Raw genomic sequence first — 21,883 nt, forward strand, 5'->3', positions numbered from 1 at the left:
CCTGGGCCGCGTCTCTGGCTCTGTGGCTGCAGCCCTGCTCCCAGCGCAGGATCTGCTCTCCCTGGGCTGCGTCTCTGGCTCTGTGGCTGCGTCTCTGCTCCCAGCACAGGATCTGCTCTCCCTGGGCTGCGTCTCTGGCTCTGTGGCTGCGTCTCTGCTCCCAGCACAGGATCTGCTCTCCCTGGGCTGCGTCTCTGGCTCTGTGGCTGCGGCTCTGCTCCCAGCACAGGATCTGCTCTCCCTGGGCCGCGTCTCTGGCTCTGTGGCTGCGTCTCTGCTCCCAGCACACGATCTGCTCTCCCTGGGCCGCGTCTCTGGCTCTGTGGCTGCGTCTCTGCTCCCAGCACAGGATCTGCTCTCCCTGGGCTGCGTCTCTGGCTCTGTGGCTGCGTCTCTGCTCCCAGCGCAGGATCTGCTCTCCCTGGGCTGCGTCTCTGGCTCTGTGGCTGCGTCTCTGCTCCCAGCACAGGATCTGCTCTCCCTGGGCCGCGTCTCTGGCTCTGTGGCTGCGGCTCTGCTCCCAGCACAGGATCTGCTCTCCCTGGGCCGCGTCTCTGGCTCTGTGGCTGCGTCTCTGCTCCCAGCACAGGATCTGCTCTCCCTGGGCCGCGTCTCTGGCTCTGTGGCTGCGTCTCTGCTCCCAGCACACGATCTGCTCTCCCTGGGCCGCGTCTCTGGCTCTGTGGCTGCGTCTCTGCTCCCAGCACAGGATCTGCTCTCCCTGGGCTGCGTCTCTGGCTCTGTGGCTGCGTCTCTGCTCCCAGCACAGGATCTGCTCTCCCTGGGCTGCGTCTCTGGCTCTGTGGCTGCGTCTCTGCTCCCAGCACAGGATCTGCTCTCCCTGCCCTGCGTCTCTGGCTCTGTGGCTGTGGCTCTGCTCCCAGCACAGGATCTGCTCTCCCTGGGCTGTGTCTCTGGCTCTGTGGCTGCGGCTCTGCTCCCAGTACAGGATCTGCTCTCCCTGGGCCGCATCTCTGGCTCTGTGGCTGCGGCTCTGGCCCCTCTGGATCTGGCCCGGTTCTGCTCTCCAGCTCAGCTTGGGCCCCTGCTTTCTCCTTAGCTCGGCCCCACTCAGTCTGACCCAGGCAATTCCAGCTCACAGGGAGGACGGGACCCACCCTGGCCTCCTGTCCTGCTGATTAGCCTGCCCGCCCTGTCAATCAGGCTGACCTGAAGCATTGGCCTCTCGCCATTGTTCCTGGGGACTGTCAGTCTCAGGGTCCTGATTTCCCATCGACCCCTCCCCTTTAGTGCTGGGAGCTAGCCAACCAAACCCCCCCACTGAATGTTAGTAAGGGGCAACAGTCCCCTTACATATATGTCTGAGATCTGCTCAGCATCCTCAGAGTATGCAGCCCTTCCTACCTTTTCTTTCCTTAGCCTCATTTTCTGGCCTGTGGCGGTGGTCTGGCTGCTTTGCTCAGAGCAGCACCCACCTTTTAAGCCAGTCTCTGTCCAGCTTTTTGCTCATGTGCTTCAGCTGGGGGAATTCCAGGCTCCAGCCTTCTTGTCAGCTTCTGTGTAGAGTCATTCAGAGACGATGGCCCAGCCAGGAGAAAACCCATTGTTCCAGCAGGGACGATGGTTCTCTCATTCGCTGCCTTCTCTGAGGTGTTTAGAATAGACTGGCCTTGTCAAGAGTAGACTGGTTCAAAAAGGGGTTCACAGAAGGGGTTCACAAAACAAAAGGGAGCTCACGCTTTGACCGCAGCACATCTCCAATCTGTGACCAACACTTTGTCTCCACGCAGAGGTGAATTTAACCATGTGTGATAACCCAGCAGTGCCTTTCTGGGTGAGTGGTGAAGGCAGGTGGTCCAGCATCCAGTGTGATGGTTTGGGGGAGATGTCCACATTGGCGTAAGAATTCCATTTTGGTTTGGTGAATGCCATCTTGTATTTCAGCCTCCATTTTGAATGTCACCTTGAGTGTGTCTCTAACATTCATATTGTAGCAGGCACTGGACACCTAGTGAACAGACTATGGGGAAAACAACTGAGGAGAGTTGGCAGTTTTTCAAAGGGACACTATTAAGGGCCCAAAAGCAAGCTATTCCGCTGGTTAGGAAAGATAGAAAATGTGGCAAAAGACCACCTTGGCTTAACCATGAGATCTTGCATGATCTAAAAAATAAAAAGGAGTCATATAAAAAATGGAAACTAGGACAGATTACAAAGGATGAATATAGGCAAACAACACAGGAATGCAGGGGCAAGATTAGAAAGGCAAAGGCACAAAATGAGCTCAAACTAGCTATGGGAATAAAGGGAAACAAGAAGACTTTTTATCAATACATTAGAAGCAAGAGGAAGACCAAAGACAGGGTAGGCCCACTGCTTAGTGAAGAGGGAGAAACAGTAACAGGAAACTTGGAAATGGCAGAGATGCTTAATGACTTCTTTGTTTCGGTCTTCACCGAGAAGTCTGAAGGAATGCCTAACATAGTGGATGCTAATGGGAAGGGGGTAGGTTTAGCAGATAAAATAAAAAAAGAACAAGTTAAAAATCACTTAGAAAAGTTAGATGCCTGCAAGTCACCAGGGCCTGATGAAATGCATCCTAGAATACTCAAGGAGCTAATAGAGGAGGTATCTGAGCCTCTAGCTATTATCTTTGGAAAATCATGGGAGACGGGAGAGATTCCAGAAGACTGGAAAAGGGCAAATATAGTGCCCATCTATAAAAAGGGAAATAAAAACAACCCAGGAAACTACAGACCAGTTAGTTTAACTTCTGTGCCAGGGAAGATAATGGAGCAAGTAATTAAGGAAATCATCTGCAAACACTTGAAGGTGGTAAGGTGATAGGGAACAGCCAGCATGGATTTGTAAAGAACAAATCATGTCAAACCAATCTGATAGCTTTCTTCGATAGGATAACGAGTCTTGTGGATAAGGGAGAAGCTGTGGATGTGGTATACCTAGACTTTAGTAAGGCATTTGATACGGTCTCGCATGATATTCTTATCGATAAACTAGGCAAATACAATTTAGATGGGGCTACTATAAGGTGGGTGCATAACTGGCTGGATAACCGTACTCGGAGAGTTGTTATTAATGGTTCCCAATCCTGCTGGAAAGGCATAACAAGTGGGGTTCCGCAGGGGTCTGTTTTGGGACCGGCTCTGTTCAATATCTTCATTAACGACTTAGATATTGGCATAAAAAGTACGCTTACTAAGTTTGCGGATGATACCAAACTGGGAGGGATTGCAACTGCTTTGGAGGACAGGGTCATAATTCAAAATGATCTGGACAAATTGGAGAAATGGTCTGAGTTAAACAGGATGAAGTTTAACAAAGACAAATGCAAAGTGCTCCACTTAGGAAGAAAAAATCAGTTTCACACATACAGAATGGGAAGAGACTGTCTAGGAAAGAGTACGGCAGAAAGGGATCTAGGGGTTATAGTGGACCACAAGCTAAATATGAGTCAACAGTGTGATGCTGTTGCAAAAAAAGCAAACATGATTCTGGGATGTATTAACAGGTATGTTGTGAGCAAGACACGAGAAGTCATTCTTCCGCTCTACTCTGCTCTGGTTAGGCCTCAGCTGGAGTATTGTGTCCAGTTCTGGGCACCGCATTTCAAGAAAGATGTGGAGAAATTGGAAAGGGTCCAGAGAAGAGCAACAAGAATGATTAAAGGTCTTGAGAACATGACCTATGAAGGAAGGCTGAAAGAATTGGGTTTGTTTAGTTTGGAAAAGAGAAGACTGAGAGGGGACATGATAGCAGTTTTCAGGTATCTAAAAGGGTGTCATAAGGAGGAGGGAGAAAACTTGTTCACCTTAGCCTCTAAGGATAGAACAAGAAGCAATGGGCTTAAACTGCAGCAAGGGAGGTCTAGGTTGGACATTAGGAAAAAGTTCCTAACTGTCAGGGTGGTTAAACACTGGAATAAATTGCCTAGGGAGGTGGTGGAATCTCCATCTCTGGAGATATTTAAGAGTAGGTTAGATAAATGTCTATCAGGGATGGTCTAGACAGTATTTGGTCCTGCCATGCGGGCAGGGGACTGGACTCGATGACCTCTCGAGGTCCCTTCCAGTCCTAGAATCTATGAATCTATGTCTGGGAAAAGGTGATAGAGCAATCCAAGACTAGCTACATGGAATGGCTCTGCCTTAGTGAAGCAATGGGTTTGAGACCAGCAGGGCCATTGACTTGGAATGATTTTCTACCTAGACATTGACAGGGGGTTGGAGCCTGGAAATTCCTCAGTAGGAGCACAGGGACACAGGCTGTTTTTAAGAGGAATGATTTCCTAGGCCTTGTCTACACTAGAAAAGGTTTGCCAGTATAGCTATATCGGCAAAGCTTCCTAGTGAAGACATGGCGTATACTGACTAAAGAGTGCATTTGCCAGCCTAGCTTATAGTAGTTCCCTGAATGAAATAAGCTATACCGGCAAAATGACTGTTTTGCCGCTATAACTGTGTCTTCACGAGGGCTTTCACTGGCATAGGGGTGTGATTTTTGTTTTGTTTTTTCATATTCTAACCGATGTAGCTATCCTAGTAAAACCTTTAAGTGTAGCCCGAATCAAAGGAGGCCATTCCACCACCAGAAGCAAGATGGCCAGGCCAAGAGGGCCAGAAGGGTTACCTGGCCTAAAGGAGTTGGACTAACCCCAGAATTCACAGGGGTGCTGAGGATGTTGAGAGGGTTTGAGTTCAGGAGCGTGTCATTTTTCATAGGTCTGTAACTGCCTTGTGCTTTTTAAAAGTGTTTGTGATTAAGAAATTCCTTTGGTGAGGTTGTTTCCTTGCTTTACAGCCACATGGTCCTTGAAGGATGTAACTAGAAAATCAGACCCCCCACTGCCAGGTGGATGCTGAGGGGCCTGGGGGCTCAGGAGGGCTGTGACATTGGTTCTGGGTTCTAGGTGGCTGGACTGCAGGGTACTGCTGCCCAAGATGAGTGTCAGACCCAGGGTCTGCACCTATGGGTGTGCATGAGACCCCAGAGCTAGGAACAATAATTAGTCACTACCCAGATCCAAGGGGCCTAGAAGCATGTGGGAGCCAATGGTTGGATCCACTTGCAATGGATTGGTAACCATCCAGAGTCCGACTGGGCCATTTGTAACATCCAGTCACTAGAAATGAGCCGGAACAAAATCCCTGAACCTGCACCCTGGAGATGATTGAGTCTGAACTCAGACCCAAACTCGGCATCTGGTCCTTACAAATCCCTCCACTGGCTCCCCCCTTCCTGCCTCCAGTCAGTCCATGGTCCCAGCCTTCATTGCCCTCTTGTTACAGTTCCAGACAGGCACCTCCATGCTTTCTCCCATGCTGCTTGTCTCACTCAGAGGAGCTCCCTGTAGCCCTGAAGAAAACTACCTCATTGTCCTTCACATCCCTCCTTACAACTCCTTGGCTGTGGCGTCTATAAAAAACTTGACAATGTTGACAATGCCGGTGTGCTGAGACTACAGCTTACCGTGCTGACTAGTACTGTCATGGTTTCCTTGTGCTCCCCCAACTGTCACTCTCCATTTGTTGTCTCTTGTCTTATATTTAGATTATAAGCTCTTTGTGGCATGAACCGTCTTTTTGTTCTGTGTCTGCACCGCGTCTAGTACAGTGAGCTCCTGATCCATGACTCGGACTCCGAGTGGTCCGGTAATACAAATGATGAATGATCATCATAATACAGTGGGTCCAACCAAAAGTTCGAAGTTCTTTTGCTAAACTTTAAGATGCAAAAAAAACAGAAAAAACACTCAACATTTGGAAGTTGGGATATTTTGCTAAAGCATTTAATAAAACAGAGGATGTGAAGTACCCTACTGAGACCTCCAGGAAACGTACAATTATCGGGATGAAAATACCTTCCGTAAGTGACTTCGCTCCTGGAACAGGGAGAGTAATTAACGTACTATAAAAGACAGAACTGCAAATCCTTGCAGGATTATCGCAGCAAGGCAGCAGCGAGGCATTGTCTAAAAGAGATGTCCTTGGATTGTACAGCAGCAGCACTCTATTGTGCAGGCATTCTCCAGGGCGTTCCTGTCCTGCCAGGAGTGGGCAGATTTCAGACACCATGTACAGTATCTGATGACTCTGGTATTTCCTTCTGGTTTCATTCCTGGGAGGAGCTCTTCATATCTGCAACCCCTTCCAAGAGGGGGCATGCTGGTGCTGCAGCTAGACTTTGGGCTGTTTTTTAAATCACTCACTTATAGGATGTCCAGGTACCTGGTTTCTGGTCGAAAAGGTGACCTGACTGTGTCCGCTCAGCTCTACTGACTGGACACCCAAAGTCCGGTTACTAGAGGCGAGGGAGGTGGGGAGGCGCTGGGTCATCACCATGCCAGCCCCTACTCAGCTGGGGTCATTTTCTACCTGCGTAGGGCAGCTGTAGCTCCCAGCCCTGGCAAAGCAGGTGAGTCCCTCCTGACCTGGGGGGTGAGGGGTGGGACGGGAAAAGCAGCGAATGTCAGGGAGGAGGGGGGAAGAGGAATGGACAGGGTGGAGCCTCGGGGGGAAGAGGCAGGGCAGGGGAGGTTCCAGCACTCCTGCTGGAGTGTCCGGTTTTTAAATCGGCAACCCTACGCGTCAATTAATGATGCTGGGTTGTAAGTATCACAGTTCAGGGCAATGGCACCTGTATTTCCCCGCAGTGGTTCAGCGAGGGCACCCACTCTCAATCTCCTGGCTCCCCACTGGTTGCTTTTCTTGGGTGGAGACTCGTGTCTCTCTTCCTTCTGACCGGGGTGGTTCCAGGTGGCAGTTCCCTGCCTTCACTGTGTTATTGCCAGCCAAAGACAGTCTGCCTAAATAGGCCTCCTTGCTTTCTCTTCCGTTCAGAGAGTAAAGGAGCGATGGGCAACAGTTATACGTTACCACACGACGCTTCCTGGGCACGTCTATTTTATTCCTAAGGTAAAAGCACTACAGAGGAAACATTAAAAGAATAAAAGGACCTACATGCCTGCTATAAGATTACCGGACATCCCCCCTCCTCCCCACCCCAAACTATCTCCAACAGAGGTCCTGGCGGGTGTGTCCTTCAAACCACTAAAGAGGTTTCTTTTCTGGTCACAAGTGCATAACAGCCTTGGCTCAGAACAAGCACACAATCTTATGGGGCCTCAGTAGGCCCTGTCCTTCCAATCCTTCCCTAAGGATTGGGGCCCTCTATGAAGCAGGGGTCCTGTGCATTTGCTGTATCAGGAAGAAGGGCCTGAGGCTGTGTAAAACCAGGCTATTGATCCAAAAATCCTTTCTTTGTCTGTGGGTCCCTGGAGAAGCCAGTTTGAACTAGTATATGCGAACGTCTCCAGGGCGTGGCTTGAAAGGGCTGATAACCAGGGGAATTGCATTAGCATCCCCCTCCTCCTAAACTGCATACAATCTCACAATAAAATATAAACAGTTGCATTTTCGATACAATGAACTCTAAAGGTATTAAACTCAATTCAATAAGATTTGTCCGGGATATTGCAGGATATTGTTATATCTGTCACAGAAAGTGCACGGGAGGGGGAGAGAGACTTCATTGTGAAAATTGTCTTCTGCATCCATTCTCCACTCACTTGAAGGAGTTTCTTGCTGTAGTTGTACTGTGGTTACATCTACCACAGGAGCTGGACTATGCTTCCTTGAGAACCTCAGCAAGGAATCCAGCTAGAAACTAAATAAACCCCTATCCTGCAACAACAACTGATTCTCATTGATTTCAATGAGATTAAGGCACCTAACTTGCTTAAAACCCTTTGAACATCCCACTAGGCACCTATCTATATCTTTAGGAGCCTAAATGCCTTTGAAAATCTGGCCGATGGTGCATTATGGGATGGAATTTTCCTTCCTAAATTGCCTGGGGCAGGATACCACGCTCTGCTCTATGACTGGGGTCTGTTTCGATGTCTATTCTTTTCGTAATGCTGTGCTATTACAGCGTATAGGGGAAATGCGTCACCAGACTAACCAGAGATGTATTGAACCAAGAGCCTTGTGAATTTTTATAGCTGATGAGACAAGATGAAAGCACAATGTAAAACTATGGAAAGGAGCTGTGGCCAAATTGCTCTAGGAAGGAGGTTAAAGTCCTCCGTTGTCTTTGGTCCAAACGACAAAGGAGCTTTACTTTACTTTTTTTTTTTTAATCGTGAGATTAAAATACAAATGAAACATTCATTTTTGCTTCCTTATGGAAAGGGTGGCTAGGCAAAAAGTTCGGATCGGGCCCTTTGGCTTAAGTGGGGTGAGGAAATCTTGACATACGAGAGGCTGGAATCTATGGTGTTGAGAGCAAGGGCTTATCTAACTGCAGAATTGCGCTGGTTCGGTTTAAGGTGTGATTTTAAACCGGGTTAATTAAAACTGTTAGTGCAAAAGGCTGGATGGTCACTCTATCACCTCACCCGCCTTGTTTCTGAAATATCTTTTATTGGACCAACTTCTGTTGCTGAGAGAGACAAGCTTTTGAGTTTACACAGAGCTCTCCTTCAGCAGTTTCTGTGTAGACAGAGTTTTGGTGTGTAGAGAACTAACTGCATACTAAAGGGTGAAAACTCCCTTAAGGATTTGCCTGGCCATGAATATAACAGACTTTAGACTCCCGGGCAGCCGTGGGGAAGTCTGCGACTGATGTGATATTCCCAGGCATGCTGGGAGGCCTACTATAGACATCTAGAGGAACTTGTGCCTGCTCTTTCATTACATGTGCACTGACACTGTGCTTGGTATAATATGAGATTCATCCCAAGGAGCTTACAATGCTAAATGCCAGGGAGACAGAGCTAAATGCACTGAGAGACCCAGGAGAAGGTTCTGTCTTAGTTCCTTCTCATTCAATACAATGAGAAGGTGACTGTATTTTAACTGACCTGGGGGTATTTGCAGTCTTAACAGCAGGAGTGAGTATGGAGGAGGGATGTGAAGGAAGAGAGGACTGGCACGCAGGGCGGAGGGAATTCCAGGCATAGGGGGCGGCAGGGAGAAGGCCATGGGGACAAGATAGGGAGAAGGAGATGAAGGGGGAGAGGAGATGGGATTCCGTGCTAAGAAATGAGACTGGGTGGTGTGTAGGCCGGGACAAAGTCTCAGGTGAGGATGTGTTTCACTCAGGATTCAATGCGCTCTGTCAGGCTGGGCAGAGGGGGCAGAGTAAAGAGGGAATTAGGAAGAAGGAGACGGAGGTGGAGTCCAGAACTGGTGAGTGAGCTCCAGGATGATAGGCAGGGCCGCCGTTTCCAAGCGCAGTTGCTTGTGAGTCCCCTTAAATCTATCTTTACCTTCCTCCGCAACCAAGCCTTCCGAAAGCATGACGAACCCCTCACTGGGTTGTTGGTAAAGCCCCTTCTTTATACCCCATCGTTAATTCACGCTTCCTAGGCTGTGGTAATAGCCTTGTAAATAGCGCTGTTAAGTGTGTAATTATCATTCTTCCAGGTTGTGTGGTATAAAGGGCGTAACCTCTCACAGCATCTCTTGGAGGCATATTACCCAAGAGAGATGAGCCAGCGCATTATAGGCCCAATTAAGCTGAGCAAAGAACAGAGGGTTTGAACCACAGATATTCCAGCTCTTAAAGAGACTATTTTCTCAAAGCTGGGCCATGGAGACTCCACTGCAGTCCCTAAGAGGGTCAGGATGAGGCATAGGGGGAATACTAAATGGATGTGTGGGGTAAGGAACCTGTTAAATGTACCCACCTCTGCTTATAATACACGATTCTGGGACTCTCCGCTGTTTTCCCTAGTGCATCCCTTTGGCCACTGATCTCATAATCTGACCTGGTGATTGCCCCCAGGTTTAGCTTTGGGTGGAGTTTGTCAGAGCTTCCAGGGGACAGCCCAGAGAATGTCACCCAGTGATTCCTGCCAACAGCCCAATAATGTGTGCTTGAGTGTATCTTTTCGATAGACATGCAGTCTTGATCCTAGGACTCCAAGTGGTAAAGAATCCGCCACATCCCTTGGTGAGCTGTGCCAATGGTTAATTACCCCCTGTTGAAAAAGTGCACCTTATCTCCAGTTTGAATTTGTCTCGCTTCAGCTCCCAGCCACTGGCTCTTCGTCTGCTAATTTAAAGAGCTCTCTGCTAGTCAATGTATTCATGGTCTATGCCGGGGGAGACATGACAGCCTGGTGTTGCCATCTCTCCCCCTGGGGTTATAAATGTCCCTGAGGTTCCTTGCCCCTCTGACTGCCAGAGTCAGCAAACAGTTAACCTGTCTGAGCCCGAAGCCTCCGAATGGTCTGGTTAGGAGCCAGGTGAGCAAAGAGCAGATAAAGGCAGCACCTGCCTATGGGTTTGGAACAGCCTGGGGCCATAGATAGAATGTAAACACACTCTGAAAATCTTACTGTCTGACTCTGTGCCAGCGTCTTCTGGGCTCTTGTAATGGAAAATATTCTGGCTGAGGTCATTCAGTGAGTAGGAAACCAGCATTGAATACCCATAATATTAGGTGCCAACTCGCTTCTTCCTTTGTGTCGATAAATAAACAAAGTGGGGTCGCATTTTGCGTTGCCAATACCTTTGTTTTAATGGGAAGGGTTTACGTTTTTCTTCTTCCTCCCCCTTTTAAATGCATGGACTCTGTGAATTTCTGCTCTGCTCCTTTTGGCCACATGCACACACCCAACCTTCGGAGCAAGAACAAATGTCTGTGCTTCCTTGTAAATCTGTGCATGCTGCCCCGGGCTAGGTTTGTAATTCCCGTGCTGAGCTTTGAGATGAGTAGGGGAGATGATGGAAGCTGCCATTTCCCTCCCTTAGTCAATTAGGCTGCTTCAGCTAATTATTAAAAATTTCCATTGAAGGTGGATTTGCTCTTGCCTGGCAGATCGAGGGGTGCGGGACTGAGAGATCTGAGGAGGGGCGTAAGGTGGGCTAGTCACTACTTGTACCCTGGGGATAGAGAAACAGCATGGCTTTAGAACAGAATTCAAAGCGATTGACCCTCTGATCAGTGCAGTTTGTTCCCTTTGGTATATTGCTGTTGCTTTTGTCCAGTCTCAAGCATGATAATTCTAGCAGTAGGCCTTCCACCAGTTCCCCTGGGGAAACTCGTCCACTCTCTCCAAAACTATGGCTAAGGGCTTGGCTAAACTTGCAGATGTAGGGCGCTTTGAGTTAAACCTGCCTTCGGAGAGCGCAGTAGGGAAAGCGCTGCAGTCTGTTCACACTGACAGCTGCAAGCGCACTGGCGTGGCCACATTTGCAGCACTTGCAGCGGCATTGGGAGCGGTGCGTTATGGGCAGCTATCCCAGCATGCAAGTGACTGCAACGTGCTTTTCAAATGGGAGGGGTGAAGTGGAGTGTGACAGGGAGCGTGTTGTGTGTATGTGGGGGGAGAGAGAGTGGGTTTTTGGGGGCCTGAGGGCATGTCAGCATGCTGTCTTGTAAGTTCAGACAGCAGCAGACCTCCCCCTGCCCCCCGCCTCTCTCTCTCACACATAGCATTCCACAGTAACGGCTTGCATGCCCGGCTGTCAGAAACGGAGCTTTGAAAGGGCATTTCCGCCTTTCTACAGCGAGTTCAAAACAATGACAAGAGTGGCCACTTGACTTAAGGGGATTATGGGATGTTTCCGGAGGCCAATCAGAGCGCAGTAATGCAACACCGTGTTCACACTGGCGCCGGGGCGCTCCAGCGGGGGGGGGGGGGGGCAGCAAACGTTATTCCTCTCGCCGAGGTGGAGTACCAGCAGCGTGGAGTCAGAGCGCTCTACATGCCTTGCCAGTGTGGACAGGGAGTGAGCTAGTGCGCCTGGGGCTGCTTTATTGCGCTGTAACTCGCAAGCGTAGCCAAGCCCTTAGTGAGGGGGAAGAGGCGCTTGCAGACCAGACGATCTCTAGGAGCAGATGAGAGCATCATGAGCAATACAATTCGTAGCATGTAGGGGTCTCTCCAGGTCCTTCTTCCACAGACATCAGCACAGTGTCTGAGTACCGTATGCATATGGCCCGTGTTCAGTTGTTTTAAAGCACCGTTCCTCTGTAAATCATCACATACATTTGCAGTGCCACGAACAATAATGTGAAACCGTGGACAGAATTTGCCGTTTAAAACCAAGCTCTACCCACTTACCGGGATGGGGAAAATGGGCCTCCGTTCTTCCTCTCTTAAAGATCAACATATTTTTTTGTATCGTCCCATCTAGAGGCAGCTGAGTCTCTGCCAGGGATTTCAGCTCTCATAGCTTTTAGAGCTTATAATTCAGATGAGGCATGTTAAGGCTGACTGTAATGTCACACCGCAATCCACAGCTCATAATAAAGATGGCAATCAGTGCTCATCTCAATCTCAATCGGGCTTTTGGTGGTGGTTGTGTCTTGCCCATGGAGATTCTCCTTTAGTTCAAGGGTGGTGGAGACATTTGGAGCCAGAAAGTGGTAAATTCTGTGCCACGCCTACCATTGTGGTGACAATTTGTTAGCCAGGACTCTGCCATCAGGAGCAGTTTATTCCTCCACCACTAGCGTGTGGACTTTAAGGCTCATGTTTTCAAAGCTGCCTACAGGATTTGGATGCCCGATTCCCATTAAAATTAACTTTAAAAGTCTCAGCCTAACTGTTTCACTTTTTCTCATGCTTTCGTTTCTGATGTGGTTGCTTATCCCATGTACATCTCTCTCTGCAGCGGAAAAGATTGCCACTGCTCCCCATCAGGGCTGAGACATGCATGCAGACCTCAACATTTAGAAGAAACAGAGGTTTAGCTCAGCTCCATGCTCTGTACGTTACCATAATTATGAAACTGACAGTGTGCTGTAGGTGAGGGTACTTGGGACCCTGCTTATGAACCTAACTCGGGAGCTGACCTGGCAAGAGGAATTGGCAAATGTACACCTTTTGGGCAGAATGAAATCGGCATACAAATTGACATGTGAAGCAGCTAATATTCCATTGTGCAAGATCTCTGAATGGACTGAACCTTAATGCTCCATTAACTGCACACATAAAATGTTCACTGAGCTTGGGTTTTGTTGCCAGGCTGGGGAGTGGGGAAAAGTGCTGTATATAGAGAGAAAAATGTCAGTGTTGAAGGTACATACTGAAATCTTTTCCTTTAAAAAAAAATTTTTTTTTTAGAGAAAGCTCTCTAATCTTCAGAAACAAAAAAGGATTAGATGCAAAAATTATTGAGTTTCAAATTTCCAATATAATTGTCCAAAGTCTGAAAGTACCTCTGCTATTTGTGCCAAGATCCTTACGATATTTTGCAGTGTGCACTCTACAAATAAAACCCTGGATCAGTCTTTTTTTTTTTTTTACATCGTAGTAAGTGCAGAAACCACAATAACATCCCCAAAGGGGCTGTACTCCTCAGCAGAGGGCTAGGGTTCCTAAAGACAGGAAACTCTGAAGCACTGCGGTGGCAGAGCAGGTAGGTACTAGCTTTTCTTTCCTGAAAGCCCAGGTTTTAATTTATAGCTGAATAGAAAGACCTTCTCCTGTTCTGGGCTGGTTTCAGAGGTTTAGAACAATACGCCTTCCGGTTCTATTACCTACATATTGTATAGCTAGCGAACACGTAGAAGGGATCTGGTTAAAAAGGGTGGGCTGAATTGCTGGCCGCCGTTTGAATTAAGAACCACGAATGAAACCATAAACTCACCTTTCAGAACGGTTGGGCCGGGTGAACTTCTCATTGTATTTCCCACCTTGGTGTCTGCTCACAGTCACTCTCCAGCGAGGGGATTGTAATCTTGTCCTGGGAACACGAGATTACCTGGGCACATTATTGTGCCTGTGCCGTGGTACCTACAAACCAAGGACCTGATTGTGTGAGGTCACGACTGCCCTCAGCTTCCACTGGCATACTTGTAAGGGGGCCAGACCAAAACTTGGGCCTGCAAACCCACTACTCACCACCATATGTTTCCTTTTATATATGTACATAGCAGGCCGGCTCGCCCCTTAAGGGCTGCAGGGCTTGGGGCTAGCCAACTCTGATTACCCCCGAGGCACACTGGGACTGGATCTGGTAATTCCCTTTGAAGGGCAGCAGGTGGCTGCAGTGAAGGGGGAAGCTCAGGAAACTGCAGGAAGTAAGAAAGACCCTGTTACCTGGGGGCTGGAAACATGAGGCTCTAGCAGGCAAGGCCCAGGCGGGAAGGCCTGGGAGTAGGGTGAATCGGAGAGTGTTGGGAGTGAGCAGACTCCAGCCAAAGGACCTGGGATGATTATTTTCCCTAGTGAGATTACAGGCCTGGGACTGACCCAACATGAGAGTAAAACCAGTGGACGGTGTCTAGGGACTTAAGAGTTAATCTTGGAGCTTTATTTATGTGAATAAACTCGGACCCCGGGGAAGGGCTGGGGAATGGGCAAGAAAAGCCGGTGTGGAGTTTGTCACGGAAGCCTGTTGAGGGAGAAATCATTAGCAGGGCACGGCAGAGGCACTGCTGGCCATGAGGGCACATTGCAGGCTAAACTGTACATAACACGGTATCCCTAGAAGCCCTGATTCAGCGACGCATTTAAGCACATTATTAACTTTAAGTACACGCTTTGACCTCGGGCAAGTGCTTTGACATTTACAAATAGAGCTATAATTAACAATAGGCCTGATTCTCCACTGGACTGCTCTGGTTTTATGCTGGTGGAACTCCAGTGACTTCAGCTCCGATGTAGGATTTGGTTTTAGGATGTTCTGGTTTTGCAAAACAAGGTATTTCATATCCTGGAATTGGAGGGAGTTTGTGTGACTGCTTCTGTTTTGGGCCCATCGTTTTTAAGGGAAGTTCTTTTTTAACTCCACTGATCAAGTGACCAATTTGCCCAGGATGAGGTCTATAACTACCAACACTCATGTTCTGAAAGCTAATCACCAACCCTATCCAGTGGTTTATAGCATTGGGGTGCCCTCACGCCATGAACAGAGACAATATGTGAGAAGAAAAGGGGGAGACAACTTTTAACTGCACTGAAATGTAGTGAAGTTGGAGAGCTTTTTGGAGGAATGCAGCAGAAAGCACTAAGTTTCTTGTTTGAAAGATGGGACCAGGGCCGTCCTTAGCCATAGGCAGAACAGGCAGCCGCCTAGGGCACCACGCTACCTGGGGGCACCGCTCTGCCCGGAGCCCGGACAGACGAGAAGCAGTGGAGCATGTAAGAGCAGGGCTGCTGGGTCCTAGAGAGAGCCGAATGCAGCACAGTCTGAGGGAGGGGATTGGCTGCTGGGGTCTCTGGGAAGGGTACGGGTACGGGTGGGGGAAGGAACTCACCTGTGAGTGTGACTCTTTCCCCCAGCGTGAGGTGAGGCAGGCTCGGCGGCTCTGGCACCAGTATCCTTTGTTGTCCCCCATAACGTCCATTCTTCTCCCCCCTCCCCCCCCCCCCAGATAGCATGTGCGAAAAATCAGGACGGGGGTTGGGGTAGGGTGAGCAGATGTGCCACTTTTATAGGGACAGTCCCAATTTTGGGGTCTTTTTCTTATATAGGCTCCTATTACCCCCCCACCCCCTGTCCTGATTTTTCACACTTGCTGTTTGGTCACCCTAGGTGGGAGTAATTGGTGCCTATATAAGACAAATATCGGGACTGGGCCTATAAAATCAGGACATCTGGTCACCCTAGCTGGGGAGCGCGTCTCTCCCCCGGGCTGGCAGCGATCCATCTCATCCGGGGGGAGCTGCACAGGGCAGGATGAGCTGCTGTGGCTCCATGGGTGCCCTGTCCCTGAGATCAGATGCTGGGCTAACTTCACCATAGTCCGTTGGGCTGGCGATGGTGCCCATTGGCGTGTGATCGGACCTGAGGGTTTTCTGCTGCTGTTGCTACTATGCACCCCAAGAGGTGGATTTTGGGGTCCTGCAGTTTTCCACCTATCTCCTCCTCTACTGCAGCTGTTGGACCAGCAGGCTGGGGGGTGAGCCAAGCATGAAAGCGGTACTGTGTTGCCATTTAGATTGTGATTTAACTACTTTGTTTGCCAAAAATGCTTGCTAACAATCCTGAATTCAATTTCAATTTTTTTTTTAAAAAAATCAGTATCTTAGCCAAAAACAGAAAATTAAGTTGTTGACAATTATTTGTGACAGTTTGGTATGGGGCAGGGAGTGGGCCAGTTTTCATCAGAGAAACAAAAAATGTTGACTGACTTTCCTATAGCCCTGTTACTGCTAAATAGAGCCCTCCAACAACTGTAATATGCTCATCTCCTTACTAGTGTATAGAGCAGGGGTCGGCAACCTACGGCATACGTGCCAAAGGTGGCATGTGAGCTGATTTTTGATGGCACGCAGCGGTGGGCTGAGTGGCTCAGCCCACCTCTGCTCTGGGGTTCCGGCTGCTGCCCCATTGCCAGCCGGGGTCCCAGCCGCCGGCCCCACTCAGCGCCCGCTGCTGGCCTGGGGACCCCCAAGGATCCCCAGGCTGTCAGCAGGCTGAGCAGGCCGGCGGCTGAGACCCTGGCTGAGCCACTCAACCCACTGCCGGCCTGGGGTTCCATTCACTCAGCCGGCAGCGGGCTGAGCGGGGCTGGTGGGGGGCTGAGCGGGGCCGGTGGGGGGCTGAGCGGGGCCAGCGGCTGGGACCCCGACTGGCAAGGGGCCAGCAGGCGGAACCCCAGAGCGGCAGCAGGCTGAGTGCTGCCGGCACCCCAGACTGGCAACGGACTGAGCCGCTCAGCCCCCCGCCGGCCCCGCTCAGCCTGCCACCGGCCTGCTCAGCCCACTGCCAGCTGAGTGAATGGAATCCCAGACCGGCAGTGGGCTGAGCAGGGCCAGCGGCTGGACCCCAGACTGGCAGTGGGCTGAGCGGGGCTGGGGGCTGGAACCCCAGACAAGGATCCCAGGCAAGGATCACACTAAATTGATAAGATCTGCATTTTAATTTTATTTTAAATGAAGCTTCTTAAATATTTAAAAAACCTTATTTACTTTAAATACAACAATAGTTTATTTATATAATATAGACATAGAGAGAGACCTTCTACAAACGTTAAAATGTATTACTGGCATGGGAAACCTTAAATTACAGTGAACTTGGCACACCACTTCTGAAAAGTTGCTGACCCCTGGTAGAGAGTGACCATATGTTGTACTAAGATTCTCTTGCTTTTTTTTCCAGTGAGTCAGTATAGCTTTTGCCAGCCCAGAGGTTGGGCAGCCAATGTCTTATGTTTTCACAATGTTTTGTCCAACTTTCATAAAGTAAATACATGGTTAATATGAGTTTAAAAGGCCAGGGACACTTCCTTGTGAAGAATCTGTGCAGCAGATCATGCTAAAGCTGTGAAAATGTCAGTTTCTGATGGAACTTTAGAGGCAGTGATTTAACATGTATTTCTGGCAGTGCCCAAAATGTGCTGCTATTGCTAATGTCTTTCCAAACAAAAATAAGGCACAATAGGATTTCTGTAACATTTCTGTGCTACCTTAATCTAGAAGAGATGATTCTGTGCTGACTTCATTTTGGTCACTTTGTGCTTTACCTAGGAGTAAAACTAGGGTTATATTTTCCCACTGCTTGGAAACCCAGCTTATTAAACTTGATAATGCCATTGATCTATTTACAGTATAAGGTTGATATAGAGTTGTAACTAACATTAAGACTGATGCCCACTATACATTTAAAACTAAAAAGTGGCTTTGTAAAAATGACATGGGTTTCCAACTCTACTGTGTCTCAGTCAGGGCAGAGCGCCTTGTGAGGTGTCTTCACAATAGCTCAAGGTCACAGTGCAAGAACCTAGAGAGCCTCCTGAAGCATGGTGATACTTTTGATTTAAATGGACTTGAACTGTACGAAGAATTGAGTACACTGTCACCAATGTTGCCACATGCAAAATCGGTGATGGACATTGTACAGTTTATTCATACCACCAAACTTGTTGACATGTATCCTAATGTGTACATTGCCACTCGTATTCTACTGACAATTCCTGTAACAGTAGCATCAGGAGAACGGAGTTTCTCAAAACTAAAGCTCATTAAAAACTATCTCCGCTCTACAATGAGTCAGGAACGCTTGACTGGTCTTGCTATTCTTGCAATCGAACAAGACATCACTTTGTTTTTGTCATACAATGACATTATTACTGATTTTGCAGCCAAAAAATCCAGAAAGATTGCTTTTAATTAAAACCAAATCCTTGTTTCAATACCTCTTCATATAAATTTCCAATAAAATGTTGACAAATTAAAAAAATTATATTATTTGCATAATTCTGTCAAATCAGAATTTTTTCTATAGCACTACTTCTTTAGTGCTAGTCCATCAGCATTACAGTGTGCTTAATTAAGTTAAACTGGGTTTAATAACGTGCATGTGGCAAGTTTTCCAATACTGTAAGCTTATGTTTGTGTTGCTAAGAGCAAGTCAGGCATAGGGGCACCAGTTTAATAATCCCACCTAGGGCACCATAAATCCTAAGGACGGCCCTGGATGGGACTGTCCATCCCAGATATGGTCATGATTGCCTCTCAGCAGGGATTAGAACCCAGGGTTCTATGACTCCCAGTCCTGGTCCCTACAAAAATGTAGCACCTAACTTTGCAGTTAGGGCTCTGTAACTCTATCAAGTTTGAAAGTAAAGGAAAACCAAAGGCATCAGTACTTGGTGATTTTTAAAACTCCTTGGAGAATCAGGTTGTTCATATCATGCACTTTTCTACTCAAATTGCCCTCGCAGTCTGCTGCCCGAGAATATGATTCACAGATTCAGAGATTCCCAGGCCAGAAGGGACCATTGTGATCATCTAATCTGACCTCCTGTAGAACACAGTCCGGAGAACTTCCCCATCATAATTCCTAGAGCAGAGCTTTTAGGAAAACATCCCGTTTTAATTTTAAAATTGTCAGTGATGGAGAATCCTCTCGAGGTCCCTTCCAGCCCTGGACTCTATGAATAACCCTTGGTAAATTGTTCCACTGGTTAATTGCTCTTGCTGTCAAAAAGGTATGCCTTATTTTCAGTCTGAATTTGTCTAGCTTCAACTTCCAGCCATAAGGTCGTGTTAGACCTTTCTCTGCTAGAGAGAAGAGCCCATTATAAAATATTTATTCCCCATGTAGATACCTATAGACTGTGATCAAATCACCCCTTTTCCAAAAAAGCTACCTGTTCAGAATGATTGATAACCTTTCTGTTACGAGTTGCCTGATGTAATGCACCTTTCTCTGTCTGAATTGCTCGTTCTCCAGGAGGGAGGGAGAAGGCCTGAGAATCTACTGGGATAATCTGAAAGAGCCATCTGCCCTGTCCCGTTGGAATCCATGGGCCACGGATATCCCTTATGCAACTTTCACAGAACATCCAGTGAAGAACAGCAGCGAAAGGTTCAGTGCCATCTGCCAGGTATGGAGCATGGGTTCTCCGGATAGCAGGTGAAATGCATAGTTGTGGAATGCCTGGAAGGTGAAAGGCATGTTTGTTTGGGGCCCAAATTTCTTAATTATCCCCGCAATACACTGAGAGAACTGGTGCCGGGTGGAGCTGTATTTAGCAGCATGCCGGGATCGGTGCGGCTTGCTCGCTGCTCCATGCTGATAGTGGGGAGGGATCTCTGCCCACTGCCAGGGGGTTCCAGGGGCTCATCCGGAGATTGGTGCTGCTGATGGATCACTCAGTGCTGAGGGGAGCCCGTGGAGGTGTGGGAGTGCGGCGTAGTCCCCGGCGAGCGGTGCAAAGGCGCTCAGGGCAAGTGTGGCAGCTCCTGTCACTGGATGCATGGGGCTCCCTGCAGGCAGGAGAAGCTGTCCCGGTTTGCGTTACCTTCATTCAGGAGTGACAGTACCGGAAGGGCATTCCCACACATCTTGGGTTAGGACTCCAGCACTGGGCGGGGGTGGACTTGTTTGGATGCTAGGTATTGGTTCAGCTGACGATGGGGATAGGGCACAGCTGTCAATTTTGGATCCAGGTTCAGTTGCTGACCTGCCCCCATATACACAAATGCTGGGGGGGGGGGGGGTGTTCAGATCTAGGGCTTGGGGTCAGGCTGACCTCTGCAGCAGCTGGAAGTTGCTGTCTGTGTGAGAAGGGTTCAGTGAGGGGGCCGTCTGAGTCCAGCTGCTCCCGGAGAGGTGTCCATTTAAGAAAATCCACCGCTCCAATTGTCGCTAACTGGGAGTCTGATCAGAGCAAGCAATGGCCTTGGGGCCTGGCCTCCCCTCCCCTCCAGGTCAGCAATGAAGCACAGGGGTGGCGGTGCATTGTTCTGACACATCCCAGGCTGTACCAGTCCTGTGGAGAAACAGCACATCGGTCTCCAGCGCCGTCGGCCCGGAATGCCTCACCAGCCCTGCGTTTGCTTAAAAAGAGAAATGGGCCTGAAACAGAGGCCCGGATCAGAACCTGGGTCTGGATCCGAGCTCATTGCTTGAACCTATTGCTGTGGGTCTAATCTGAGCACTGAATCCAAACGCTCTTCCAACTTTGGGATCCGGAGCCCAAGCCCCAAGTCTGGGGATGTTTGGATCCTGGGTTTTGGTTCTGCCCATTCTAGAGAGACAAGCTCCCAACCTGGGGTTCTAGTCCTGGGTCCACTTTGAAATCTTTTCCCCCTTCTTTTTTAACATTTGTAGCTTCCCCCCACTTTACTATTTGCCCTCTTCATTCCTAAATCATAGTCTCTCCAAATCGAGACAACGCTGTGCCTCCCTTGGCTCACTGGCGTTCTTGTCGCTCTGGCTATGAGGCAAGGAGCCTTCTCTCTCTTTCTGTTATACCACAGATGTTTCGCTTGGAGGATTCTCAGCTCACTTTTACACAAATCTACTTTCTTCAAAGCTCCTTCCTGGCAGCTCTGACTGTGATTAATGAGCCTATACGCCTGGTGTTCAGTTCCATTCGCATTGGACAAACTTTCTCCCTCTTCCTTGTCTCCACTGTCACCACTTTCTCACCTATTTCGGCTTCCCGTGTCAGCTTTCCACACAGTCTGTCTTGTTTTTTATGCACCTTGCTTGGCTTCTTCACATTCTCTGGATGGCTTTAAGGGCTGGAGGTCACTTCCTGATCTCTCTGGTCCTTGATCCTCTACAAAAAGTCCCTGCCTTGCATGCATAAGAAGTGGATCCCTAGAGCTTAGAGAGACAAGGTGGGTGGGGGAGGTATTATTTGTTATGGGACCAACTTCTATTGGTGAGAGAGACAAGCTTCCGAGCTTCCACAGAGCTCTTCTGCAGGTCTGGGCAGCCCAGAGACCCAGACGTTGGTATTAAAATCTTTAACCCTTGGGCCTCTGCCATTTTTCCACTGGGGTGGACAGAGGAATGTTATTTGGGGGCGGAGGAGGGAGTGGGGTGCTTGTATATATGCATCCATAGCAAACTGAGGAGGATTCAGTTACACGGGTTATTTACTGCAGACAGTTGAGCGCTCACTGCATGGACGAGACAGGTTGCTTTCCTTTCAGCAACTGAAGCTTAGAGAAAGGAAGTCAAACACAACATGCAGTTCATTCCTTAGAACTTCACATAATTCTCACTCTTGTCATCTCCTCCTTCCTTCCACAGATGTCCGAGTTCGCTGCTCAGTTGGTCCGGGCCGTTCAGACCGCCCAGAGCAAGAACCCGGCGCCAGGCAAAACCAGCGGCGTTGTGGTCCTGAATCAACCCCTCCTGATCGACACCTACATGGGTTTTATGTCTTTCATTGGGAACCGAAACAAACTTGGTTATTCCCTTGCCCGTGGGAGTGTTGGCTTTTGAAGCTCTCCATGGTGTGGCGTGCTTTGTTTGTTAATGTCACTGTCCTTTAAATTCTGCATATAGCCCCATTTCTTTTAGAGGTTAAAAAGATGCAAAGGTTAAGTGATGCATAGGTCTTGTGCTGGCCCTCTGCCCAAGGGCAAATTTCCCTCCCTTTGCAAAGTTTTCCCTGGGCCTTTCAGCCCCTACTGTGTATGAATATGGATGTGTTAACTCTTTACGGTGTGTGCATTAGAAATGAATCAAAACCA

General features: G+C 48.7%; 1 protein-coding gene across 1 annotated transcript in view; it reads left to right on the forward strand.

The window, feature by feature from the left end:
• The window catches only part of TPRG1 (tumor protein p63 regulated 1), a 64,375-nt gene extending 42,743 nt beyond the window's left edge, over positions 1-21,632 (forward strand). Inside the window, exons 4-5 of the mRNA XM_065411245.1 lie at positions 19,122-19,275; positions 21,438-21,632. Of these exons, the coding sequence (XP_065267317.1) occupies positions 19,122-19,275; positions 21,438-21,632 (349 nt within the window). The remainder of the gene's footprint in view (positions 1-19,121; positions 19,276-21,437) is intronic.
• The last annotated feature ends 251 nt before the right edge of the window (positions 21,633-21,883 follow it).

The sequence above is a fragment of the Emys orbicularis genome, chromosome 9 (assembly GCF_028017835.1).
Source record: "Emys orbicularis isolate rEmyOrb1 chromosome 9, rEmyOrb1.hap1, whole genome shotgun sequence".
Lineage (NCBI taxonomy): Eukaryota > Metazoa > Chordata > Testudines > Emydidae > Emys > Emys orbicularis.